General features: G+C 32.6%; 15 protein-coding genes and 3 pseudogenes across 18 annotated transcripts, besides 1 other annotated feature; 11 read left to right on the top strand and 7 right to left on the bottom strand.

Annotated features, from left to right (window-relative positions):
• Nucleotides 1–1,022: 1,022 nt before the first annotated feature.
• On the top strand, nt 1,023–4,962 carry TVAGG3_0825200 (uncharacterized protein; the record flags this gene model as incomplete). Its single annotated transcript, XM_001301912.1, has 1 exon — nt 1,120–3,663. One exon carries the CDS (start codon nt 1,120–1,122, stop codon nt 3,661–3,663), a length of 2,544 nt encoding a protein of 847 aa, XP_001301913.1.
• A 329-nt stretch (nt 4,963–5,291) lies between these two features.
• Nucleotides 5,292–8,581, top strand: TVAGG3_0825190 (armadillo (ARM) repeat-containing protein family; the record flags this gene model as incomplete). The annotated part of the gene is made up of 1 exon (XM_001301911.1): nt 5,349–8,414. The coding sequence occupies one exon, from the start codon at nt 5,349–5,351 to the stop codon at nt 8,412–8,414; it is 3,066 nt and encodes a 1,021-aa protein (XP_001301912.1).
• A 94-nt stretch (nt 8,582–8,675) lies between these two features.
• On the top strand, nt 8,676–10,297 carry TVAGG3_0825180 (uncharacterized protein; the record flags this gene model as incomplete). The annotated part of the gene is made up of 1 exon (XM_001301910.1): nt 8,680–10,263. One exon carries the CDS (start codon nt 8,680–8,682, stop codon nt 10,261–10,263), a length of 1,584 nt encoding a protein of 527 aa, XP_001301911.1.
• A 152-nt stretch (nt 10,298–10,449) lies between these two features.
• Nucleotides 10,450–11,647, top strand: TVAGG3_0825170 (uncharacterized protein; the record flags this gene model as incomplete). Its single annotated transcript, XM_001301909.2, has 1 exon — nt 10,515–10,898. One exon carries the CDS (start codon nt 10,515–10,517, stop codon nt 10,896–10,898), a length of 384 nt encoding a protein of 127 aa, XP_001301910.1.
• Nucleotides 11,648–12,033: 386 nt separating this feature from the next.
• Nucleotides 12,034–12,737, top strand: TVAGG3_0825160 (SNAP receptor protein; the record flags this gene model as incomplete). The annotated part of the gene is made up of 1 exon (XM_001301907.2): nt 12,034–12,696. The coding sequence occupies one exon, from the start codon at nt 12,034–12,036 to the stop codon at nt 12,694–12,696; it is 663 nt and encodes a 220-aa protein (XP_001301908.1).
• A 239-nt stretch (nt 12,738–12,976) lies between these two features.
• Nucleotides 12,977–13,359, bottom strand: TVAGG3_0825150 (uncharacterized protein; the record flags this gene model as incomplete). The annotated part of the gene is made up of 1 exon (XM_001301906.1): nt 13,130–13,333. The coding sequence occupies one exon, from the start codon at nt 13,331–13,333 to the stop codon at nt 13,130–13,132; it is 204 nt and encodes a 67-aa protein (XP_001301907.1).
• Nucleotides 13,360–14,891: 1,532 nt separating this feature from the next.
• TVAGG3_0825140 (uncharacterized protein) lies at nt 14,892–15,208 on the bottom strand (the record flags this gene model as incomplete). The annotated part of the gene is made up of 1 exon (XM_051248233.1): nt 14,892–15,206. A coding segment is annotated over one exon (315 nt), but the record flags the coding sequence as incomplete, so codon positions are not given.
• Nucleotides 15,209–15,317: 109 nt separating this feature from the next.
• Nucleotides 15,318–27,261: part of a mobile genetic element that runs on past the window's edge.
• TVAGG3_0825130 (uncharacterized protein) lies at nt 15,948–16,184 on the bottom strand (the record flags this gene model as incomplete). Its single annotated transcript, XM_001293121.1, has 1 exon — nt 15,948–16,184. The coding sequence occupies one exon, from the start codon at nt 16,182–16,184 to the stop codon at nt 15,948–15,950; it is 237 nt and encodes a 78-aa protein (XP_001293122.1).
• TVAGG3_0825120 (repellent protein 1 family) lies at nt 16,233–16,673 on the bottom strand (the record flags this gene model as incomplete). Its single annotated transcript, XM_051248232.1, has 1 exon — nt 16,233–16,673. The coding sequence occupies one exon, from the start codon at nt 16,671–16,673 to the stop codon at nt 16,233–16,235; it is 441 nt and encodes a 146-aa protein (XP_051083707.1).
• Nucleotides 16,704–17,300, bottom strand: TVAGG3_0825110 (uncharacterized protein; the record flags this gene model as incomplete). Its single annotated transcript, XM_051248231.1, has 1 exon — nt 16,704–17,300. One exon carries the CDS (start codon nt 17,298–17,300, stop codon nt 16,704–16,706), a length of 597 nt encoding a protein of 198 aa, XP_051083706.1.
• Nucleotides 18,981–19,532, top strand: TVAGG3_0825100 (integrase core domain containing protein family; the record flags this gene model as incomplete). Its single annotated transcript, XM_051248230.1, has 1 exon — nt 18,981–19,532. One exon carries the CDS (start codon nt 18,981–18,983, stop codon nt 19,530–19,532), a length of 552 nt encoding a protein of 183 aa, XP_051083705.1.
• On the top strand, nt 20,375–20,710 carry TVAGG3_0825090 (organellar and viral DNA polymerase type B; the record flags this gene model as incomplete). Its single annotated transcript, XM_051248229.1, has 1 exon — nt 20,375–20,710. One exon carries the CDS (start codon nt 20,375–20,377, stop codon nt 20,708–20,710), a length of 336 nt encoding a protein of 111 aa, XP_051083704.1.
• On the top strand, nt 20,874–21,484 carry TVAGG3_0825080 (annotated as a pseudogene). Its single transcript has one exon. A coding segment is annotated over exon 1 (611 nt).
• Nucleotides 21,935–22,357, top strand: TVAGG3_0825070 (uncharacterized protein; the record flags this gene model as incomplete). Its single annotated transcript, XM_051248228.1, has 1 exon — nt 21,935–22,357. The coding sequence occupies one exon, from the start codon at nt 21,935–21,937 to the stop codon at nt 22,355–22,357; it is 423 nt and encodes a 140-aa protein (XP_051083703.1).
• Nucleotides 22,790–23,046, bottom strand: TVAGG3_0825060 (annotated as a pseudogene). Its single transcript has one exon. A coding segment is annotated over exon 1 (257 nt).
• TVAGG3_0825050 (uncharacterized protein) lies at nt 23,059–23,263 on the bottom strand (the record flags this gene model as incomplete). Its single annotated transcript, XM_051248227.1, has 1 exon — nt 23,059–23,263. A coding segment is annotated over one exon (205 nt), but the record flags the coding sequence as incomplete, so codon positions are not given.
• Nucleotides 25,035–26,234, top strand: TVAGG3_0825040 (annotated as a pseudogene). The gene has a single exon. A coding segment is annotated over exon 1 (1,200 nt).
• Nucleotides 26,889–27,164, top strand: TVAGG3_0825030 (organellar and viral DNA polymerase type B; the record flags this gene model as incomplete). The annotated part of the gene is made up of 1 exon (XM_051248226.1): nt 26,889–27,164. One exon carries the CDS (start codon nt 26,889–26,891, stop codon nt 27,162–27,164), a length of 276 nt encoding a protein of 91 aa, XP_051083701.1.

The raw sequence follows: 27,261 nt of genomic DNA, 5'->3' as shown, positions 1-27,261 counted from the left end.
AATAAATAAAAGTGATTGAGGTCATAGCAAAACGGCTGTTTCAGTCATTAATTCTTAAAAATAAAAAGGGTAAACACTAAATACAATGGGTAAAATTCAATAGTGTCTGTGCTATCGTTCAATTTGAAGGTGTCTTTTGAAACCGCAAGACACATTGAATTTTTGAATAGTGTATTATGGTTTGACAGACACCAATGAAAAAAATAAAATGATATTTATTTTAAATATATAAGATCCTTATATAAAATATAAATATTTTATCGTTTTATTTTCTTGTTTTAGAAATGTTTTTTATTGAAAAATCAATAAAACTAACTCCAAAATAAATTTTTTGATTTAAAGACACTATGATGACACCAGGCAAATCTTCCAAGACACCTATCGTCGGGAATCTAACAACCCTAGTGTTGCACTTTTTTAAAAAATAATCGTTGTCAAATTGCAAGAAATTCTTGATTTGCTTGTATTTGTAACGTAGAAGTATACCAAATATATAATATTAATCGAAAATGTGCATCAATAAAGACCTTGATTTTGAAAATATGAATTGAATTTTAAAAATTGTCAGATTACAGAAAAGTCGTCTTTTGAAAAAAGAATATTGTCTCTAAGTATTCTATTCCATGAACAATAAACTATTATGGTTATAATTGTAGTCGACCAATCCTTTCCAAAACTGTGCATATGGGAAATCTAAAATTTAATAATCATTAAAGGAATCATAGCAAATACATATCTTCTATCTCATCGTATGCTATTCAAATAATCTTTGCAAGCTTTTATCATAAATGTAAGAAAAATATCAAATGATGATATCATTCAGAATATTAAGAACATGAGAAAAGAAAATAATGATATCATATAGTATGCTGTGCACTTAAAACTTCTTGTATTAGAAATTTATGTTCATATAAAAATATATTGAAAATATGTCAAGTTTTAGATGAATTAATATGTCTTTTTTCTTTGATTATAATAATCATTTACTAGTTCACTTAGATCTTCTTCATTTTGATAATAGGGATGAATTGCGCATTTAATGACGAATTTTTAAAGGAGCGCAATCCCGATGCTAATGAAAATTCTATCAAAATTGCAGTATATGACTACTCTCCACCAATGAAAAAAATAAATATTCTTGAAAGGATATTTCGTTACACCTCAATTCGAGAGTTATCTTTAATTGGCCATAATATATCCAACATAAGAAACATTTCCTCTTTATTTAAATTGAAAAAATTAAACCTTTCATGGAATTCAATTACGGATTTTACTCCACTAACGAAAATTGTCGATTTAGAAACAATAATTCTAAATAACAACAAGATAGATTCAATACCATCAACAATTAAAAATCTGAAACACCTTCGATTTTTAGGTATTCGTTCAAATAAAATAAAAGACTATGAAGAATACAAAAAGCTTACGAATAACATTACATTAGTTAGTTTGGATATATCAAATAATCCATTTGGACGCGAAGAAAATGATCAACTATATATTATTTTTACATTACCACAGATACAAGTTGTAAACAGACAAGAAATTACTCAGTATATGCGAGATAATGCTAATAAGCTATATTCTTCTGAAACAATTCAACAAAACAATCAAAAAGATTTTAATTTACAACAAAAATACGAAGATTTGCAGCAGCAACTATCAATTTTTCAAGATAAATTAAAACAAACACAATCCAAACTAGACACTGCGAATGAAACAATACGAAATAATCAAGAGCAAAACAATGATTATCAAAGATTGTCGAAATTATTACGATCAACTCAAGCAGAAAGAGAAAAACTTGCATCAGAATTATCAGTATTAAGGTCAGAATCAATGACACTGAAAGAAATGCTGACACAACTTCAAGAAGAAAATTCTGAAATTTCAGATGAAGAAACTAACAGTCCTGAGTACGTAAAAGTTAAGATTCTTAAGAAGAAACTTCATGATTCAGACGTTATGCAGCGAACAATTGCGAAAAATGCGCATAAGGAAATTAAGAAAATAAATTCAGAAAAACAACAACTTTTGAACACAATAAATGACTTAGAAATGTTCAAGGCTGATGCATTAAGAACAATTGCTGCATTAAATCTAAATAACAAAAATTTAAAATCTGATCTTGAAAATACGAGAAAAGAACTTGAAACAAAGAACGAAGCTTTCCTTGAAGAATTTGCTAAGATGAGAATACTTTTAGGTGATCAATACAATCATCTCTCTTCTATTTCAATTGAAAACGAAGAAAGATTAAAAGGAGAATTAAAAAACAAAAATGAAATGTATAATTTAGAATCTGCAATACAGAAGATCAAAAGTGAAAGAGATTCTGCACAACTACGACTTGCAGATTTAAATGATTCTCATGCAGAAGAGAAACAAGCAATAATAGAAAAGTTTTCTCTTAAATCAAAACAACAACAATATTTGATTGATGAATTAAAATCAAAACTAAATGAATCTGAAAACAAAAACAATAAGATTCAGAAAGAAAAAGAAAGATTAGAAAGGAAACTCGCTAGATTGTTTGATGTTTATGGTAAACTCAAAGAAATGAGAGACAATGAATTACACGAAACACAGAAAACAAATGATGAAATGCAATCAATTCAAAAGGAATTAAAAGAAAATGAAGAAAAAATGAAAAGGATTCAGATGTCGAAACAAACTGATGATGAGATCTTTAATACATTAGCGAGAAAACATAAAGACATGGAAAAGAAATACAACCAATTATTAAATGCCGACAGCGCAAACAAAATGTTAATTAAGAATATTGAAGCTCATGAAAAACTCATCACAGAAAGAGAAAAGAAAATCGATAATCTGGAAGCGGAAAGAGATAAATTATCAGATGAAAATGAAAAACTCAGACAAGAAAACTTCAAGATGCAAGCAAAGATACAAGAATTAACAGATGTAGAAAAAGCTGGAAGACAAAATATTGCTATTCTTGAAGACAAAAATAAATCAAATGAAGAAACAATTGAAAATCTCAGAAATGAACTCAAAAACAAGACAAAAGCGCTTGACGAAATTGGTTCGAAACTCCAGACGTCAAACACCGATAATATTAAACTTATTGGTGAGAATAAGATTCAAAATGCTAAACTAGCTCAGTTGAAATCAGATTTAGCTGAAATCAAAGATTTGACTGATTCACCGAAATTCAGTTCTCTCAATAACTTTGAAAAAGTTTCTCAGTTCTTAAATAAGTTTAACGATGTATTGAATGCAATAGGATTAGAAGATATCTCACCTTTCATCAAGAATCCAAGAATGAAACTGGATTTGTATCCAGACAAAACAGTTCAAGTTGAATCTGAAAGTGAAACATTGCTTCAAAAACAAAGAAGAATCTTAAATGCAGTTAGAAAAGAATTAACTACATTCCCTAATGTTGGAAACTTCATGCAACCTACAGAAGATGATATTGAAGGGCAACTCGATCAATTGCACAAATTAGTTGCAATTATTAAAGCTTTGTTTGAACAACGCGAAAAGAATATCACAGAAATGAGTAAAGTTGTTGCTTCTCAACATAGAGCTGTAATGGCAATGAGCCAGCGGCCGAGCATGTCAACAATTGCTGAATCTGAATCAAACTTATCTCGTGCAAAGTCAATAATAGAAAATGACTCTAAACTTAATAATTAATTTGATTGTTTTATTTTATAGAATAAATGTTTGCATTATTTTATCTCATCATTTTGGTATGGAGTTCTTTTATTTTTTTATCTGGTTGATATAAGATTTATAATTGTAGCGGCAAAGTTTTCGAGTCAATATTGAAAAAGTTTATGATTCAGAAAATTATTATTGATGTATTTTCTTCATATATCTGTTAATTAACTGATTTCTTTCATTAATATTTCACCTCACCTTTTAATGGTCAAATCACATGTAAACATCAGAAATCGGGACGATAGCCATTCATCACGATGGAGGATGTGTAACAGCCACCATACTGATAGACTTGCTCTGTCTTACGGCTGTGGGAAAGTCTGAGAGCGCTAATTGTTTTCTTGGCGGAACATGCGGTGAACGCATTGCTTGGAACCAGTAACGAGCCCATATAATGGCAAGCCCTGCGAAGACCCATTTGGGATGGAACGGCTAAGCACGCTGCGTTTGTGAGTGAGATACATGTCGCCGGATTCGTCCGGAAACTCGATTCAGATTACTCCTGTTCGTGATGGATCCCGGATTAAACAATTAATTTTGTTACAAACATAGTTTTTTCACATAATGTAATAACGTTCCTTCAAAGAAATGTTAAATAATATTTTTATTATTTAATTTGAAGGAATAATAGAGCGCATTAATAGTAATAGACAGTACTTACCGAATTTATTTTGACCAATAATATTTGAACAAGATATTTCTTATTTTATATTTTATCGTTCGAATTGAACTAAGATTTGATTCCTGTCTTTCTCCTATTGGAAATACATAATGTTAATAGTTATGAAAAGTCTTGATTTTTTGTTTTTTGAGATGTTCATATGCAACACAGTAGATTATTATTAGCCATAAGAAAGAAACATTATAGATTCTTATTTTTGCACTATCTTTAGTTTATAGATAGTATTTGAAGCTATAAAGGGCCATATTTGAAACAATCAAATGAAATTGTTTTGAATAAGCATTCATGATATTAGATTTGGAATACACTTGTGTCAACTTTGGTGTTAAGTGAGTTAAATCGATTGAATAGCGCAATTAATAAAATATAATCGGTGCAAAATTAAGTTTGAGCTTTGTAGCATCGAACGAAGAGATTTCATTAAGTTTGAAACTGATTTGTACTCTTCTTGATCATCATTGTTGCTCCACTTAGGAATTTCGATAGTTCACTGTTTTTCCAAAGACTTGTTTTTGAAGAATCGATTAAAGATACTGGAAAGGAATTATCTTGCCTAAGATCTGAAATGAAATAGAACTGTAAAAGTCATAAGAAAAGGTCAATTAATTGAAAAAAATGAGAATTAATTATTAGATAGTAGGAGCATATTTGAGTATATCAAAATGACCAACACAAATCGTTATAAAAAGTGAGGAATTTTCTGAGGTATCAGAAAGGAGTCAAACCTTATATTACTGCATTACAAATAAGATTTAAACAAAAATACATAAAGATATTTTCGATTTGATTCAAATTGGAAATTAAAAAATAAATTGATCTATGTTTAATGAAGAATAGGAAAAATCGAAAATTAGTCACTAAAATAAATTGGAATTGAAGGGAGGAAAGACTAATTGAGGGGATCTAAAATAAACCTAACAAATTTTTGATAGAGCTCATAGAATCCTAAATTTTTTACTATTTTTTAGTGAGAATTATGGATCTTGAAGACTTCAAGAAACTAATTCTCATTTGTTGCACTTCAGACGACAATGAAAATCAAAGTCGGCAAGAAGACGTTTATAATCATCTAGTTCAACAAGATATTAACTCAGTAATTCAACTGCACCTCCAAATTATTCAAGAATTACCTTCGACTGTAGTTCAAAAAACTTCGGCAGTGTTACTAAAAAGGCTAATATTCATCTGTAAAAACGAAAATACAAGCATTTTTACTGAAGAATTCATCAGTCAGATAGCAGAAATTCTTTTCCATGTAATATCAAACAATAAATACAATGAAATAATGCGCACACTATCATGTGATATCATTATTCTAGTCTGCCAGGCGTCCAAACAAAATGGGATCACCTATGATTTCATTTCTCCTCTATGGGAGCTTGCAAATTCATCTGATGTAAGCGTTGTGTCTAATTCCATATCTTGTTTGGCGCAATTCATAAATAATGGGCTATTATCCCTCGCAACCTACGTAAACCAACTCAACGATTTAATTTCGTCTAAATTGTCAGTAGAAAATCAAGACCCGAATATTACGCTTGCAGTTTTTAGAATAATATATTCGTCATGTTCGAGCTTCGATACTTCAGTTTATATAGATTCGATCGTATCAGCGATTTCTGTTTTCCAAGAACCTCATTTAAATATACTTTTGAGAGATTTATCCGCTTATAAACTCATGATCAGCAATATTTTTAGCGACGGAGCTGAAGAATTAATTCCGCCGCTTATTTCTTTGGTTCAAAACGGCGATGCACAAATGTCTACGCGCGGTTTAGCAATGAAATTAATCACTCGTATTATCAAAGTCTCTCCGGATTATTTTTTTGAACAATCAGATCAAATTTTCGATCTATTTCTACAATGTATCTCACAAATTGATGAGACATTCGACCCTACAATCAGTCCATTCGTTGATTACTCACTTCATAGCTTCGGAATTGTATCTTTAAGACAACTTGCCAAAATTTACCAAGGTTACTATCAGTTTTTCGCACATGTTATACAGAAATTTGTTAATCTGATCGAAGAAGACACATTTCAGTCGATTTGTACAGCTTTTTTATTCATGGGATGCATCAGTGATTACGTTACGGCTTTTCACGGCTGCTACTTCCCAAACGAGAACATGGATATATTTATGGCAGCATTTACATCTGAAAATGACGTGATTCGATATGTTTCTCTTGAAACATTTCGCGAAATATTAGAAGCCTTCTCCCACATGTGGAGTAAGGCATACAAGCTTAGTACTGATGGTCTCATAGATGCACTCATCCAGATTTCAAGTGCTCAAACATCTGTTCTTCTCACAAAAATTTCATTAGAAGTTATTACTCAATTAATCACATTATTCCCAAAGTCATTGCCCGAATCATGCAGTGGACTTGTCGAATACCTGTTTAGTATTGTAGATACTGATCACATTGACGTATTAAATTCAATATTCAAAGCATTAGCAATAATTGCAGCAACATGCAAAGAAAATTACCTCCCTTATGCAGATAGGACCCTAGAAATCACCAGTGAAATCATTAAAGACGGTTTGGAAAGTTACGATGAAATTTCTTTCTTCGGAGCAATACAGTTATACGCTTCCTTGTTATATGTTCTTCCATCCGATAGAGGTTTGGAGTTCGCTGATGGATTCTTGAACTTGATTGTCGATCTTATTAATCAAAATTTATCTTTGACAAGTTTGAATATAATAAGAGACACTTTTATTATCGTTATGAAGACATTTCCTGTAGCTTTTTCAAAGTATTTCAATGTGATCTATGAAACTTCTCTCAAAACAATTTCAGAAGATTATTTGCCAGATCACTTTGATTTCAACACGAATCGTGCGGATTTATTCGAGTATGAGATACGTATTTCTGTCGAAGAAAACGAGCTGATTTGCTACAAAAAGAACGACATTACAAAAGTTATTATCGCATTTGACATTTTAAACATACTTAGCGAGACATGCCACGAACAGTTCAACGCACACAACACAGATATACTCGTAGCTATCGTAGGATTGCATAACAAATGTATTTCTCAGTCGATTAATAAATATGTTATAATTTTCATGCACAAACTACTGCCAACATTCGATCAATCGTCAGATAGTGGTATACAGCGTGCGATTCTTGCAATGCAACAGAGCGCTCTCGCTTTTTCGACGTTATCCAACATAGAAATTATTTCTTCAGTAACAATCTATTTCGTAAGTATGATAGGGTATTTCACGAAGAACTTTTCTATACCGGACCAGTTCCTTTATTTCCTTGTCGTTTGTTTGTTCAAACAAATTGTTGAATCTGTCCAACGCGAAATGAGCATTTACCATCGCACAGACAGAGTAGAGCAGAACGAGCGTAATCTTTCCGTGGAGAGCGCCATCCAATCCCAACTAATGAAGGGATTTAGATCTTTAATGTCCCAAAATCCACCGTACGTAACTGCCGCTGTGACTCAGGAATGCGAGATGTTGGCAAACAACTCTAAATCCCATGTAATAGCTGATTTAATACCCATGGAAATCTACGATATCGGAAAAGATAAAAGAGTTATCACTTCTTCGTACGAATTCTGGGGTACAATCGTTGCAAACTCTTCCGATGATGCTCTGTTCGAATCGTTCATCCAATTCCTTCATGAGTCATTAAAACTCAATTTATATCCAATAGCTCAAGATATGCTCTCAATTATTACCCATATGTTGAAAAAGGTGACAGACCCTTCAAAAATTTCAGTACTTTTAAACGTCTTTACTGAAGCTTTAGAATTTCTGAATGGCTCGATCCTATGGGCGAACATCGTTGTTCCTGCTTGCAAAGTAACCCTGGGATTCTTCGATTCCATTAGTGTTGACGTTTTTGCTGCTTGCATCGCAGTTCAGATCGGACATTTCGATAGTATAGACAGACTTACCGAAAGACAGCGACAAATAGTTTACCAGGCAATATCAATGCTCATTGATTCCCCGAATATTGATCAAAATTCCAAAGAAACACTCAAAATGTTCTCAATTAGAATCTCCCAGTATTTAATTTAGCATTATAGATATATTTTTGTATTTTTTGTTTGTAAATTGTTTATTGTATTGATGAAATATAATTGATTTTTTAAAAAATAAATTTTATAAAAATATAATATACAAATCAATATATTTTTAGATGTAATTTATATTACTCTTGTAAAATAGAAACTGTTTGATGATTTTAAATATTCCAAATTTTTTCCATTTTTCAAAAAATCACATTTATTTGTTAAATTTTTAATCTTCATTTTTATAAAGACGTTATAAATTGAGCACAAAAATGTTTAAAACAAGCGCTGAGAGAGGCGCTTCAACGAATTCAAAGATAAAACTAGAGAGATTTAATGCCAATGATAAAGTTACCAATTCAATTTCATCTCATTACTCAACGATTCAGACTCAAATTCAAACTTCAGATAAGAACTACTATAAAAACTTAACTTCAGATAAGAACTACTATAAAAACTTAAATTCAGCATATGAACAAACTATAATCGAGAACGAAAGTTTAAACAACAAATATCTTGCTTCTAAAAGAGAAATACAAATTTTACAAAAGCAAGTAACGGATTTAAAGCAGCAGTTATCAGAATATCAACAAAGAGAAAACGAAATTACAACAAAATATGACAATCTTAGTCGGAAATATCGTGAAATGAAAGAATCATTTAAAAATAATGAAGATAAATACATCAAAAAACATAATGAAATACTTTCTGAAGTTCAGAACCATCAGAGCAGTATGGTTGATGATATATTACGTGAATCTGAGAACAAAACTCAGGTGATTAATTGTAAAACAAAAGAAATTAACGAAAATCGAATAATGATTAATCGACTTAAGAATCTAGTTGAATTACAAGAAAAGCAGATTAAAAATCTTAAAGAAGATCTATCCCGTAGCGATGAAAAATACCAACAATTAAAGAATAAGCTCCAACTAGAGAAACAGCGACATGATGAATACGCAAAATCAACATCAGTAGCACTGTCAGAATCCACTCAAGCAACGTTGAACTATGAATCTTTAATAGAAAATCTTAGAAATGAAAATAACTTATTATCAATGTCAAATACTCAATTGAAGTCTTCCATTGATAAATTAAAACTACGATTAAACTCTAGAAAGGAGAAAATCTTCCAAATAAAGACAGCTCTTAAAAATATCGCAGAAGAAAATGAAGAATTGCAAAACTCAGCAGTTCGAGAGAGTTCGCAAGTGAATGAGCTGCATAAGACAATTATTAGATATCAACAAGCTATAGCTAATGTTCCAAATAGAGTAGATATATTTTTATCAACAATTGAAAAATTATTTTCTGAAATTATTACAAAAGTTGATTCCAAATGTACAGAAATATATTGTTCAGTTAAAACATATAAAGAAGAAGCTGCTAAATCCAAACAGAGAGTGCTAGAACTAGCTAAACAGCTTGGTGATGTAACAAAAATGTTTCAAAATTCAACAGCAATTCAGAGCAATTTAGAAGCCCAAAGAAGTCAAATAGCGGCAGAAGTAGAAAATGCTGCATCAGCAATTTGTTGTTTAGCAGGAGAGGACTTCCCAGCTGATAATGATATCCACAAAAGATTACAAAAAGCAGTTTCAGCTGCGGAAAAATTAGCAAATGAATCTTCTCATAGTAGGATAAATTCTTCGGCGATCGATAATTACGCAGAGTTTAAGGATAACTTTAATGAAGAAAGAAAAAGACTTTATGCAGGTATATCAGAGCTTAGAAGCGCTTTAAAAATAACAAAAGAATCTTTAATCCAATCTGAAAGAGAAAATTCTGTTCTTAGAAAAGAATCGGCACTTTCCACTCCCAGAAAAGAAGTGTATTTCGATATTGCCGATAATTAAAATCCATTGTTTTCATAAAAAATTTATTTTGCCATTTGTAAACTATTGAATTTTTTATTTTATTTCCACGATTCAATGGATAATTTAATTTTGAGCCAGATAAATAAAAAATGATCCTGATAACCATTTAAATGATTGTTCTAATCATGACCATTTTTTGTATCAAACTTTTCTTAGAAATATCGTCAAGGATAAAAATTTACAAAGATAAATAACTCGCTCGTAAAATAGGAGTTCACGTTAATGGAATAATGGTTGCATGCTTAATAATTGGTTTTTGCTTAATTCTTGCAGGATCTCTCGGTATTTTTATCGAAAGTGGAGTTTGGTGGGCCAAAATCAGATATGATTTTCCACAAAGCAAGAACAACGGCTTTGCAAAAGATTTATACTACGTAGTTCTATTCTCATGGGTTCTCACACTCATTGAAATCGTGTTTTCAGCAGCTGCTCAATTTTATCAATTTTTAAAGAAGAATCAGATAAAACTCTTAAATGGTATTATAGGCCTTTTAGGAATTACTACATTTATATTATACTGCTGTGAAGCAAGCTTTTCTTCAAAATCAAGATGCAATAAGATTCACGAGATCGGATTATCGCCAGCAAATCAATCAACATCATATCTGAAGTAGCTTGGCAAGCAGACAAAAGGTATGGATGAGAATCAAACAGCAGAATTCATTGCAAATCTTCCAAATCTCAGATGCCACAAACCACACAGGCTTATGGTATTCTTCTGGATCTTAATATGCGCTGGCATCGTCGTTATTATCGCTGGAGTTTTGCAAGCTATATGCTGCCCATTCGGAAGTTGCGAAAGATCGAATAATAACAATGATAAAGGAGTTACAGAACAACAGCTTAATGTTGACAATTCAAAGGGATCCGATCCAGAAAAACCAGAAGATAATGTCAAACAAGATTTATTAGCCGAGCCAGAAGTTTACAAACAACCAGAACAGCCAAAGGAGCAACCAAAGGAGACACCAAAGCCAGTTGTACAAGAAAAGCCAAAGGATAAATTAAAGGAAGGACTTATCGAATCTACATACGAAGAGCCAAAGAAACCAGAACCAGCTCCTCAGCCACAACCTGTACAAGAACCACCTAAGCCAAAGCCAGAGCCTGCTAAACCAGAGCCACCAAAACAATCTAATCCACCACCAGAACCAAAACCAGAACCAGTAAAGGAGGCACCTAAACCAGAACCAGTAAAGGAAGCACCTAAACCAGAACCAAAGAAGGAAGAACCGAAGAAGGAGGAGAAGCCTAAAGAAAAATCAAAGAAGAAAGATGGTGAAGATTCATCAGACTATTCTTCTTATTCATACAGATATTATTCATCTGACTCTAAGTAAATCCACTATTTAATTTATTACCCGCAACATTCACAAAAATTATTTGAATTTCATTTCCAAAACGGAAATAATAATAAACAAAATAAAATTTCATTTATTTATTATTTTACTTGTTCTTTCAATTGAATAACTACTATATGTGCTAAATATGCTTTCCTTGCTTTGGAGAATAACTATTTCATTGAATATGAAGATATTTCCTCATTTATGCAGGTTCTATGAAATATATCATAAACAATACGATGAAATTTTCACAATAGAACACTATTCTTCATGCCTTTAGCTTGAGAAGTGACAATAACAATTTTTTGAAAATTTTTATTTCAGCATTAGCAGCGAAATAAGGGCGAATAAATTTATAAACAGTTGCAATAGAATCATTTAAATCCCATTAAATCATTTTTTTATAATGACAATTCTTTATGCAGCTGTTGTTAAGGACAGAACAATGATTGCATCTTTAGTTGTTGATAAGGCTGACTTCGAAAAGGAGGTTCTTAAGCTCTTACCTCAAGCATCTGCAAAAACAGAACAAGTTATCTCATCAAATTACATATTTTCATTTCTTTCTCTTTCATCTTTAATATTTGTATGCGTAACACCTCAAACAGAAGACAGAAGAGTCCCTCTTAATTATTTAGATGCTATTTCTCACCGTTGGGGTCCAACAATCGGTGGATCGACTGTAACTCCTACAAGTCATATATACGATAAGCAATTCCAAGAAGCATTCGGCGAATTTACAAGATCTTTTGCTAATCCAGCATACAAGACAAAAGCTATTCAACAAACGTTAGAACAAACACAAGCAGAGTTAACAGATGCAATGACGAAAGCATACAGCCGTGGAAATCAGCTCGAAGACCTTGATGATAAATCCCAGCAGTTATTATCAAATAGTGAAGATTTCAAGCAGGCATCAACTCAGTTAAAGAATCAAATGCGTTGCAAATACTACAAGGAGCTTTTATTCTGGTTCCTTGTAATCTTCATTGTATTTTATTTCCTTCTTGCATTAATTTGCGGCGGAATGAATTTGAAGCCACGCTGCATAAAGGAAAAGAGTAACTAACTGCCAGTAGATTATTTTGTAAACAATTATCAAAGCTATGCTTTTATTTTAAATTTGATTTCCTTAATTTTTTTCAAGATACAGTGTTCGATAGATTTTTGAAGACCTTGATGGCACACACATATATCTTATGTTGAAATCATTAATTAAATTCTAAAAAAAGAGATCAAATCCTCAAGACCTCATTGTTAGATTACCAATCAAAGAGATTGCATCTATTATAACAACTGGTAGCCAAGCATCTGCAAAAATATAACAAGCAATGAATGTTAAAAAACATAAACTATTTAATTTGTACAAATCAAAGAAGATAGTATTGAATGAGGTTGAAGTATATAGGATTTACAATTTGGAACATATTTCAAACTGTAATAAAGTTGTTTTGATAAGTTTTTGAAATTAAAGTTCTTCTAAGCTTAAAGAGTTATGGATATCATAAGTCTTTCTTCGGCTTATCAACTTCTTTTACTTCAGGGCTTGCTGGTGCAGGTTTTTCTTTTGAACAAATTGAACCATGACAATTATCTTTTCCTCCCATCTTCTTTTCGTACTCTTCCCAGCTGGATTGCTCAGCATTTGGCTTTCTTGGACCGATACATCCTATTAAGGTAGTAAAGAAGAAGAATAAAACAAACATCGTTTGGTCGCTTAGCTGCCCAAAATCTAAGATATCTCAATTTGATAATTCATATCATATTGCTTTATCTAGCCAATAAGAAATAAACTTACTAATTTCAGTTAGCTACATCTTTTGATTAATTCTGATCTCGAATTTTATCAAAGAATCATATGAAATGCTTGCATTATTGCAAGTCAAACGCATAAGATCAACGTTCCAAGTTTATTTACCTCAAAAAATGACAAAACAGAGAAAATCACAGCACATTTCATTTTCAAAAGAAAATAATGTAACATAAGGCTTAACAGATCAAAAAATCAATGAGAAAGATGAGTTTAAATGATCAAAATCGTAAACATTCCTTTTGAGCTTATACGAAAATGAAACTGAAAGAATAATTTAGATATGCCATCATAATGAAGGCATACCATTGCTATTTTGTGATCTTATCCTACATAAAATCCGAATGGATCGTCTGAAAGAGATATCAATTTCGGATCATTATGACATCAATTTTCATTCAATTTTCAATTTGCAATCCGAAATTTTACATTTTTTATCAGTCAAATACATGCAACCAATTATTATTAAAACCGAAAATATTTTGAATAAATGATATCACTTCTCTCCAAATATGGACTCCATACTGTTTGTTGGGCATTGCGTATTGTTTTATCATTTATTAATCTGAATTGAACCATGTAAATGGTGTATTATCTACGTTGATGGTTGATGCATTCGTTGCAGAGAAATAATTATATAGTTATGCAAATTTTGAATTTCTGAGGTTAATTTGCATAACTTTAGGATGAGGATCAAGTCTTTCAAAAGGCGGACATTTTTGAGAGGACTCGTTTTATTCTTATATACGAAAAAAGGAGATTTGACAGAACGTCAAATCTCCTCAAAAAGTGACAGTTTACATGGCAAACAATACGAGCAATTTTTAGCCATTTTGGCTGAGAACTAGGGTCTGCGAGGTACATAGATAGAATCAGTACCTCGCAGACTCTAGTTCTCTATATGGCGCCGAGAAATTTTGGTGAAATGTCGTCGCATTTCACCAAAATTTTCTCGACGCCATAGGATGAATTGGAGGGTGTGAGATACTATTACATATAATAGTACTCACACCCTCCAAAACCTCGAAAATCTCAAAATTTCCTGCAATTATCATCAACTTTGCATAGCACAATCGGCCAAAAATTCATTCAATTGTCCTTCTTCTCAATATTTCTTAACTCTTTCGATTTCTTTCAAAATATCTTTCAATAATCTTTCAATGATAAATATTATACAAAAACGATTAGTATGAAACTTTTTTGCATTTTAAAAATATTTTATATTTCTGTTTTTATTTCAATTTTTATATTTTTATTTTCCTTTTTTTTGATGAAACTTATTTGTTTACCAATATTCCTTATTTTATAAAATTTTTCAATTGAATACTACAATAATTTTATCTCTCCTTTATTAAATTTTCGATTTTAGGTCAGGTAAGTGGGGCTTCCAGGCGCGTTGCGCCCTCTAGCCCCGAAGATGTTTAGTATAAATGAAGTTTTTATTCGGAAAATTGTTAGTCTTCTGGTGTGAATTCGGAGGACTCTTCTTGGATAGAGTCTTGTATTTCCTCCTCCTCTTCTTCCTCCTCCATTGCTTCTGGGAAGAAGCCTTCTTCTGGGTCGAAAACATTATATAATGTGTAATTGAATGACACATTATATCTTTCTTTGAGTTCGCTCCTGACAAAGAACTTAGTTCCAGGAATACAGAAGACTTCTGTGCGTTGGAAAAGCTGATGTCCTGGAACGAATTTGGCAATTAGAGACTTCTTTTTTCCGAATTGTTCAGGAGTTTTCATGACGACAGTAACAACATCTCCATCTGCGAGGTCTTGTTGTTGTTCGGAAAGGTAAAGAGCAATGATATGAATGGTTGCTGCGTTGAATTCGAGAAAGTCGAATTCAAATTGTGTTGTCGTATAACATTCAAACCATTTTGTAGTTAGTATACAAGTCTTGGGTATGGTGGCACTGCGTTCCACCTTACCCAGTACTTGTGAATTTGACACTTTACAAAACCGTTAACATATATTTTACAACATGAACGCAAAAACTAACTTAACCTTAAATATTTACAAAGCCGCCAACAATTTCACCTCACTATCGTTCTCACTAACAACTTCACTAATGTTCTCATAAATTTTCCTCAATATCTTCATCATCAGTGTTAACCCTATTGTAGTCATACTTGAAGCCATAAACTTTCTCTAACTTCTTAACGTACAATTTACATAACTTACCTTCGTCATCGTATGGTTTAATGATATAACTATTTCTATCTTTATACACAGTCAATGAAAAGTCAACTGGTCTCGGATGTATTTGAAAGAACATGTTATGCTCAGGAAGGAAGAATAAATGTTTAAATGTATGTTTGTTATATGTTTTGATTTGTATGAGTTGCTTTTGTTCTGTCATTACATCCAAATAAAAATTTTTAGTAAAATAAAAAATAAACTTAAAAATAAATGATATCACCACCCTCACACGTATGAAAACATAGCACAAAAATAAATTTAGGTGAAGTGGTGAGATCTCACCTCTTTTTTCACCCTGTTGAATTCATTGCTTTATAACTCTCTTCCTTTCTCCAACTCTTCTAACTTCTTCTTAAGTTCAGCAATGTTGTCCTCATGAAGTTTAATCTTCCTTAATATACCTTCTCTATCTAATGGTTGCTTTATCTTTCTAAACTGAACTCTACCATCCTTCATAGTATGAATGTAAAAACCTTCTGGAATAGTTCCTGATTTAATGTATTCTACCAAAAACTTTTGTTTCATTGCTTCAGTGACTTTATTTGTCATTTCAATCAAATAAAAATTTTAATATTAAATAAAAATAACGTTATTTTTTCAGTAAGGAAACGCAGGAGTTTTACGATTTATTTGAGGAGTAGGTTCTGGTTTAAATGTTGGAGTCGGTTTAGGAGTTGACTTTTGAACAGGAGTTTGTACTTCCATAGGTTCAGGAGTCATTGAAGGTTTTGCTTGTGAAGGTGTTGGAGTTTGTTTAACTTCAGCTACTTCAGTATTATTTACAACATTTGCTTTATTTCTTTTCAACATCATAACTGCTCCTGCTGTAGCTAGCAAACCTAGTGGGAGACCATATCTTATATAAGGACTTGACCAAATGCTATTTTTGACAGGAGCTGGTGGAACACCTAACCTTGGTGAGACTGCTCTTTGCCATTGTGCAGCTCGTAAGAAATATTCAATAGGTGCTCCATAATCGTTTGGTAAAGTTTGTTTCATAGATGGTGAAGGTTCACGAGAGCTTGATGAAGAACTCATTTATAAGCTTTAAAAATAAACGTTCATCCTTTATTCCTCACTGTCGTCAGTTGCTAAGTTATAGTCGTCAAGTCTTATTATTGGTATGCCATTAGCACGCACCTGAATGGCAAAGCAACAATCCCTCATAAATCCAATAAGTGGCTTTGGTACATTTTCAGTTGCTAGTTCAATAGGTCCTTTAACAGACAATTTGTATGTTATTGGAGCAGTAGATGTTTGACCTTGCTGGAAGCAAAAGTCCACTTCTGTTGGAAAACCACATAAGAAATGTGTGTTGTCATAGCTATCCCATTTATGTTCCACACTACCATCATCCACCAATGACCTCATAACATCTTCATTAAATCCTATCATATCATTGTTTGTATTGCAAGCGTTCGCAACCATTTCATAAAATACAGGTCCATATGATTTTTCAGGTTCTGCAGGCATATTTCCATAAGCTCCCATGGAAAGCTGAAGATATTTAAACTTAGGGTTCTCAAAATTAACATAATAGTTGTCTTTCTTTCTAAATAGTGCCCAAATACTTTTAACATTAATAGGCGTATAAGCTGCTGTAAATGTTGCACTTGAACTATCTGTATTCTTTGAGAATGAACCGTCCATAGGAATCCAATCCATAACTTTAACAGGAAAACATAAAGCCTCGTTTGTATAATGTTCTACAAGTTCTGTATAAATGTTAGGGTCTAAAGAGAATGACTTTGGATGAATGAAACATTCAAAGTTGAACTCGAAGCAATGAACAAAGTTTTGAAATCTCATAAACACAATATCTCCGATATAAATGAACTTCAAGCTACATTAAATAGTAAAGCTGACAAAGAACATACACATAAATCCTTCACTACTGTTAGAGCAGACGACATAATATTGAACTATGATTTGGGTTCAAATGCACCTTTAGAGAATCCGAGTACAAGCGTAAAAGATACTCTTAACAATTTAGATAAGAGTTGCAGGAATATCGAAGATCATGCCAGAAACTTTGAAGCATACGAACTACCAGCAATGTTAGATAGTAAAGCTGACAAAGAACATACACATAAATCCTTCACTACTGTTAGAGCAGACGACATAATATTGAACTATGATTTGGGTTCAAATGCACCTTTAGAGAATCCGAGTACAAGCGTAAAAGATACTCTTAACAATTTAGATAAGAGTTGCAGGAATATCGAAGATCATGCCAGAAACTTTGAAGCATACGAACTACCAGCAATGTTAGATAGTAAAGCTGACAAAACAGAGCTTCAAACATTAAAGACTGAAATACTTCGAACATTATATCCTGTTGGTTCTATTTATACATCAATGAACTCAACAAATCCAGCAACAGTTCTGGGTTTTGGTACATGGCAGCAGATTGTAGACAAATTCTTATACTGTGCTAACTCTTCAAATCAAACAGGTGGTTCGAAGAAAATTAAAGAAGCAAACCTTCCACCGCACACTCATACAGGAACTACAAACTTTTCTGGTGACCATAGTCACTCATTAAGAGACCATCCATTATACAACTCAGAATATTGTGCTGGCAATGACGTTTTATCTCCAGATTATAACCATTCGGCAAAAAAGACTTTTCGACCAACTGAACCAGGAGGAAATCATTCACACACTTTCACAACAAATCCAACAGGCTCGGGTGCAGATTATATGCCACCATTTGTGACTATATTCGCATGGTACCGCGTTCAATAAACACACTTGAGCCTTGACTCAAAGGATCTAGGCTTACCGCGTTCAATGAAATCTTTAACTTTACATAAATGAGCTTGAAAGAAGTATTCGAACAACATCCATGGAGGTCATTTAAGAAGTTCAATGAAGCAGCAAAGAGTTCGGGATTTACTAACAGAGCTGAAGTGAAAAGGTTCTTTGACAAAAATGTTGTACATCAAACAAAAATAAATCCTTACGACTACTTTTTACCAATTTACTCCAACACTCCTGACGCATACCAATTTGACACTCTCATTCAAAGCAGAAAAGGAGGACATAAACCATTCCTCATCTTCATAAATGTTAACACTCGTAAAGCATATGCATATCCAATGAATAAAGGAACTCGTGAAGTGTTAAGAGTTTTACAAAAGTTTGTAGCAGAACATAGCCCAAGTACTTTAACATCAGACCAGATTCAGCATACCTCAGCAACGAAATCACAGAATTTCTCATTAAGCATAACATAACTCACTACACTACTGAAGACCATAACCATAACATACTCGGCATCATAAACCGCTTCATAAGACTCTCAGAGATTTAAATCAAGAGCGAGACTTTACCGAAGAAACAATGAAACATTTTCTCGAAGTATATAATTCCTCAACACATTCTACAACAGGACATACACCAAATTCAATGACACAACAACAAGAAGAAAAGTATATACAAAAGAAACGAAGCCAAACACAAAATATCAGAAATTCAACACAATTTACCCTCATTCCTGGTACAAAAGTTCGTGTAGTTCTTGACGACAACCCGTTGACAAAGAAACGTTTAAGGTTAAGTAGAAACTATTATATCGTAGACTCTACGCGAGGTAATGGATATCTTATAAAAGCTGCTGACGACTCTATTGCGTTTTACCCTCGTCATAAATTAGTCGAAAGTAGTAATGGCAAACTTGCTGAAACCATTGACGAAGCAAAGCGAGGAGTGGTTATTGAAATACTTGGCTATAACATAAACGATGACACTTATAAAGTAAGATATGAAGGAGGCGTTGAAGATGTTATACCATCTAAGAACTTGAGAGAGTCAAAGCCAACACATCTGGGACCATTAGAGCGGGAGTACTGGAAAGACAAAAATATGCCAGAAAGAATAAGAAAATTCTTCTAAACTTTTTCATTAGATGTAAATCAGACATGAATGAGAACAGTCATGATATCATTAATGGTACCATTTATTTTTATCATAAATTTACACCAAAAATAAATTTAGGTGAAGTGGTGAGATCTCACCCGTTTTTTCACCTCTTTTTTCACCCTCATGAATTTTCATGAATTTCCTTAAGATAGAAAAAATAAAGTTAGTTTTATTTTTATTTATTTTTTTTATTTTGTATAAAAGATATGATTTCAACAATCGGCACAACAACAATTCAAGCCACAACTACAGCACCAAACTCGCTAGTCATGAATCCTACGTCAATGTTGGTAGAGATGAAAAACTTCATTCCTTCTTCATATACTTTCGAAACAAAAATCCAGAAGATAAAGCAAGAACTGTTAACAAGTAATTTAGACTGTACCGCACAGGATGAAGAAAATGAAGAATATCTTTATGACATGCAGGACCTCATCGACCATTTACCTAAACTACCTGAAATTCAGCAACAAAAACTAACCATTCCCGAATTTGACGAAATTGAAGTCAAAGCAACTGACTCGGTAGAAATAAAGAAGTTCATACGAAAGGTAAACTATGAGTTTCTAGGATATCATTGTAACCATAAAGTTATGGACAAAGATTGCGACATGGTTTATAAAAATATTTCTGACCTTTACAAATCCGAAGAATTTAAGACATACGACAACTTTGTTTCATTAGTTGCAAAATGTGTATGGCAGATAAGAGATAAAGATAGAAGAGGTAAGGTATGGAATGAACAGATAAAACCAGCAGCTTTTGAGTTAAAGAAAACCATTGACGCCTTAGTTGTTCTAGCTGGTTTTATTTCAATGTATAACGCAAAAATGATGCCGCAATGTTCAAAATGTAAAGCAGCAATAAGAAAATATAACTACTCAGTCAAAGAGATAGAAAGAATGCGAAACGACTATGCAGACTTAAAGAAAGAAACAGAAAAGCCAGCAGAAGATAAAATGGATATGTTAACATTTCTTAATAAAAACTATTCAACAGCAGAAGATTTCCTTCTGTCTGACGTCAAGAAGAAATATAAAGAGACTTTCGGCATGATTAAAACATTCGATGTACTAAAAGAAGAAATAGAAGCTACGAAATTGTTTAGGATTTCAAATATACATCGTACAATTCATGTAAAACGCTTGTGAAAAAACAGGTGAGAAAACGGGTGAGAAAACGGGTGAGATCTCACCTATTCACCTAAACATTATTTTTGCTGAAAATGACCAAATTTCATGAATTTTCATAAAAGATAAAAATAAAGTTAGTTTTATTTTTATTTATTTTTTTATCTTTTATGTAAAGACAGTAATGTCAAACATTGAGTTTGAAACAGTAAGAAAGATTGACAATGACACCAAAGTGGTTAGAATTGGTGATTTAAACGTAAGATACTGTAAGAAATACAACAAATATTCTTTGTCAGACATTATAACACCTTCTGGAAAGAAAACAAAGGACTGGGTTAGAATTGCTTCTACTCAGAAAATTTTGACAAGAAATCCTGAGCTCATGATATCGGTAAGATTCTATGGAACTACAGCATATCTCATTGACAAAAGTCTTATACCAATAATTCTTCTGTGGATTGACCCTGTTGTTGGATATAACTTCATAACTTATGGTTCATTCGATACGGAACGTTGCAGTGAAGGCTTACTTTACATCGTTCAGAAACCGAAGGACTTCAATACAAAGAGATATAAGATAGGAAGAACATATAATATAACTCAAAGATATGACAGTACAGTCAATAGAGTCAAGTTGTGTTCGTTAATGATATGAGAGCCGCAGAAACAGAACTACTCGAAAAGTTTGAGAAAATGTATGGTGCTCCCATAAAAGGTAAAGAAACGTTTGAAGTAGATGAGATAGATAAAGCTATAAAATTATTTGACGAAGTTGCTGAAAAATACATGTAAAGCGTTTATTTTTGTCTTTTGTGAAAGTCAGAAAATAACGCTAATTTTTTCCTAACAAAAATTTTTATCTTGTATGTAAAGACAGTAATGTCAACATCAGAGAACACAACAACTGCTATCGTTCATGAAGCCATAAATGAAGAATACGAGTACATACAGTATAACAAACAGTTACGTCTCATTCGTTCAGTCAAAGACGATATGTACCAAATGCAAAGTATAATGAATGCTCTTCGTTCTACAAAGCAAGCATATCATTGGTTTGAAAACCAACAGACAAAAGAACTTTTAGAAGAATTTCCTCATATGATTGCTTTGCAGAATGAAGAGATTCCGTATGAAAATCGCAAGAATTTGGCTCCTTGTTTGAAAGGTTATTATGTTCATAGACTTTTAGTAAACGCTGTAGCAATGTGGGCTTCACCTCGTTATGCTTGTTATATTTTCATGATGTTAGATGAACTATATAAAGCAAAAGATGAAGTCATTGAATCCAAAGACAAAAGCATACAGAAAAGAATACCACGTTCAGTACCAAAAGGAAAGGAAAAGAGTTATAGGTATATGATATATACTGAAGAATTGGAGAAAGAAGAAGATAAAGATATGGTTATGTTGCATTTAGTCAGAAGAAACAACAAGAGCTTTTATGACTTAGCTAAAATATATAAATCTGACAGAAACTGGTTCTATCGTGAAAACTTACCGATTTCAATGACACCGAATGAGCAAATAAAGGAAATTGTCAAAAATACTCTTCCTCAAACACACTATGACATCAAAGGTTGCACAATACTTACATTCAAAGAAGACTTAACATTACTGAAGGAAAAAATAACAGAATATTTCGATAACTTCAAAGAGGAAGAATGAAGTCACGACAACATTAACGATGAAGTCACGACAACATTAACGAAGAGAGAATGAGGTGAAAAAAGAGGTGAAAAAACGGGTGAGATCTCACCTCTTCACCTAAAAATTATTTTTGTGCTATATTTACACTCATTTACGAAGAAGTCATGAATCCTATGTCAATTATGTTCGACACTGATAACATTAACGATAACATTAACGATAACATAAACGATAACATTAACGATAACATAAATGCTCCATGTCAATTATGTTCGACACTGATAACATTAACGATAACATAAACGATAACATTAACGATAACATTCATTTTTGCATTAATCCTGCTGTATTGTCAAAATGTCATGTTGTCATCATTTTTCAGAGAAGTTAATTAACCTGGTGACATGGTGACGTGGTGACACCATCAGTTATTCAAAAATATATTTTTGCTTAAATAGCTTCAGGGTCTATTTCTTCAACCATTTCACTTCCTTCGTCAATGTCAATAGAAGCTTCTTCAACCTTTGGTAAGAATTTCTGTATAACATCTTTGTTCGTTATTGTCTTCAAAGATGAAGAATAATATTTCACATTTGTTTCACCCTTCTTATATTCTTTCTGTTCGGAAAGATTTAAAGCAATACTGAAGAAGTCAATGTTAGAGTTCTTTATGACAGTATAATGAGTATCTTTGACATTCACGAAGAAACTCTTTTGTTTCAAAACTACTGCTAACTCTTGTGAAGTATAACGTTTGCGGTCAATGACAATAGCTAATGGTCTGACATACTGACCAAACTTAGATTCTTTCACAAACTTCTTGTTAAAGATAACATTAACGTTTGAAGCACCATTGAACTCATTCTTGATGACAGTAGCGAGAGCATTGTATGAAAAGAACTTGCAATCTTGCATGTGTTTCATTAAAATAAAAATATTAAATTATTTTGAAAAATAATTTAAAAAAATCTAATCTAATTTTTTCAAAAAATATTTTTTTATTTCCTACTAAAGATGTATCGGAAGTTGTCTAAGTTAGAACACTCGGAAATAAAACAACTTCTAACAGAAGCTAACATAGAAGTTGCAAAACATTACGCGACAAACAAAAAAGCACTCGCTGACATTCTCAATGACTACAATGGTGAAATAACTTATGATAGAATTCATGAGTTCATAAATGCAAGAGCATTTCCTTTAAATGACGTTGCTATTGACTTATATCATAGACGTTCAATACCTCATGAAGTAAGGCGTGAGATGTTTGACATAACAAATGCGAACGTTGGTCATACTCGTAAAGCTCTTTCTCATGAAGTAAGGCGTGAGATGTTTGACATAACAAATGCAAACGTTGGTGAAACAAGAAGAAGAGACGACACACTGAAACAACAGAGAAGAGAGATGTTTAAAAGTGCTATAGAACAAGTTCGCAAAGCTAACGATGTCATTCATTCCATTGACGACAAACCAAAAGAAGGTGAGAGATGGTTAAAGAAAGATGAAGAGAATAGGAAGAGAATGTGAAGACAGGCAATAGACTCATTGACTTTAACATCGAAGCTTTAGATGAACCAAACAGAGACTACTTACACAAACATTTCGGTAAGGTTTTCATGAGACTCTTAGAGAAGATTAAAATAAACTCACAACAGAGATGGATGGTATGTTATAAACTTGGTGGAAAGTATGAATGTTCTACGTTAAACCTCAATAATATTGGAACATTACTACATCAGCTCTTGAAGGAGAACTTTATATCAGAGATAGAAGCAAATGCTGCAGGTATTGTTGAAATGCACTATGACTTCTTCTTGACAAACATAAAGAATCTTACTGAAATAAAGATGTATGATTTAACAGAATATGAAGGCTTAACGATGTCAGATGTAAAGAAAGGCAAACCAAAAAAGAGACCATATAGAGATGAAAGCACACTGACAAATGACCAGAAAGCCATTTTGGAAGCTCTTAAGCAAACAGGAAACCCAGCACTTATAGAAAGCTTTTGGAAAGATAATGGTGAAAAGAAGTTTTATAAGAAGAGAAGCGGTCAGTTCTGGAAGTATCTTTGCACATTACCTATAAATCTTGAACGCTACCAAATCTTCAATGAACTGAACAAAAGAACTGCAACACTTATGACAGAAGACAATTGTTTCGTTTATGCTTGCATTCAGGCTGGAGTAAATGAAGAAACTATTGACCACATGAGAGAAGTCATTCGTGTTAGAGACTTTCCTCAAAGTAAAGTACAAGAAATTTCTGACGCAACAGGTATAGCATTTAATGTTACCATTGGTTATTTCAATGACTCAAGACATAATGAAATAAAGAGATACATACCAAAAGAATGTGAAACTGTTAACTATTGACTTACTTCTTGTTGAAGACCACTACATGCTAAACGAAAGACTTCCAATGACAACATATTTCATTCGCAAATATAGAAATCTTGAAGGAGTGTGGTGGAATGAACATTGAGAAACAGATGAAGATTTATACAAAGAGAGAAGATAAATATGTAGTTCGTTATGATAGAACAACCCTATGGGATGTTATGAAAACATTGTGGGAGTGCAAATATTTCGAACCTATTTCTTATGGAGAACTTTTCACATATACGACTGACTTATATAAACAGAACCTTGCACCATTTAAAGATTTGACATATGCTCCAAAGTATTGTGTACAACTGAAGAAGAAAGCCGAGTCAAAAGAAGTAAATAAAAATAAGTGCAAGTTCATTCCTGAGCACGTTTTCTTTGCTGACTTTGAGTGTAGTACCGATGGCTTTCATAAAGCTTTTAACATCTGTTATGACAGTGAAGATGGTTCAGTGAGTGAAAGCATTTGGGGTCAGAACTGTGCAACAGAATTTTTGGAACGACTTCCTGACAAGAGTTTAATATATTTCCATAACCTCAGTTATGATATAAACTTCATCTTAAGACACATGACAGAAGTGAAAGGAACTCCCATCATTAAAGGTTCACGAACAATGCAAATAACTGGCTTATATAAAGGAAGGGCAATTATTATAAAAGACTCTTACAGTGTTATAAATAAGAAGCTTAAACTATTTCCTGCTATGTTTAACTTACAAACAGGACCGAAAGAAGTATTTCCATATAACTACTACAGCAGTACTTTGTTAGCAAATGACAACAGAACTGGTGTCATTTCTGAAGCATGTAAGTTTATCCAGGATGCAGATACATTCATGAAAAACATAGATTCCATCAAAGGTTGCAGAATAGATGAAACCACTTCGACTTAGAAAAATATAGCACATTTTATTGCAAACAAGATGTAAGAATTTTAAGAGAAGGTTTTGTAAAGTTCCGCAATGACTTATTGAAAGAGTTTGATTTAAACGTTTATGACTACGTTAGTATTTGTTCAATTGCTAACAAATTATTTGAGAACAGAGTGTACTTCCCGAATGGAAATTTATATGACCTCTCAAATAAACCAAGAGAATTTATTTCGAGATGCATTCAAGGTGGAAGATGTATGTTGTCAGATAACATGAAACAAAAGAGCGAAAAGAAACTCATTGCTGACTTCGACGCTGTTTCATTATATCCATCAGCTATAGCAAGACTTTATACTTTAGAAGGAATTCCAAAGGTTATGAAGGATGAGATGTTAAGCACAGAGTATCTCATGAGACATTTATTCGATGACGACCAAAAGGAACCCATTGGTGAAAAGTTTATGTCTGGCTTCTTTGTTCTCATTAAGATAACAGAGATTGGAATACATAGACACTTTCCTTTAATAGTTTGTGACCCTGAACTAAATCCAGAACTTAACGTTCCCAGAAGTTCAAACACTTGCTGTTTAATGTATGTTGACCATATAACATTACAAGACCTCATAAAATATCAAGGTGTCAAATGTGAAGTGTTGCAAGGATACTATTACGATGGAAACAGAGATATTAGAATAAGAGATGAAGTAAAGAAGTTGTTTGAGTTAAGGTTAAAGTATAAGAAAGAAGGAAATCCTTTGCAAGAAAATATAAAGCTCATTCTGAACAGTATTTATGGCAAAACTATTCTATCTCCTATTGAGTCAAAAATAACCATAGTAGATGACAAAGATGCTATAAGATATGCCATCAGAAACTACAACCATATAGTGAAGTTCGAAGGTTTGGATGGTTCAGATAAAACTATTTTCAAGCTAACGAAAAGCATTTGCAGACACTTTAACTTCTGTCCACTTGGTGTAAATATTCTATCATGTCGAAGAGAATAATGTGTGAAGTATTCTGTACTGCTGAGACTTAGGAATGGACATCTTTTATAGCGATACGGACAGTATGCATCTCTACAATGAAGATATCCCTCGTTTAGCTGAAGAGTTTGAGAAACGTTATGGAAGAGTTCTCATTGGTAAAAACCTTGGTCAATTTCATAGCGACTTTGCAGAAATAACACCTGGAAAACAAAGTTTAGCATACAAGTCAATATTTTGTGGAAAGAAGACTTACATAGACTTACTCACTAACGATTTAAATGAAGTTGCATTTCACTGCAGAATGAAAGGCGTGAAGCAAGATGTTATTGCTTTAACCGCTAATGAAATGTTTCCTGACTCTGTTCAGTGTTTCTATGATGAAGATAAAGGTTTAATGGTTCCGCAAGGAAAATTTGACAAAGACTCTGAGTTCAGTGTTATGAAGTTATATAAAGCACTTTATGACGGTCAAGAGATTGGATTTGACTTATGTAAGTCTTCTAGTCCTTGCTTTGCTGAAAAGTTTAACTTCTCAATAACGACTAAAACAAGCTTTATTCGTAAGTTGAAGTTCTGAGGTCATTTATTTTTGTCAGCAATGAGGTCATGAGATCATGAATGAGGTCATTTATTTTTGTCAGAAATGAGGTCATTCGTGATAAAAATAAAGCTAG

This window comes from Trichomonas vaginalis, chromosome VI, assembly GCF_026262505.1.
Source record: "Trichomonas vaginalis G3 chromosome VI, whole genome shotgun sequence".
Lineage (NCBI taxonomy): Eukaryota > Parabasalia > Trichomonadida > Trichomonadidae > Trichomonas > Trichomonas vaginalis.
This window is presented reverse-complemented; position numbering and strand designations above follow the sequence as displayed.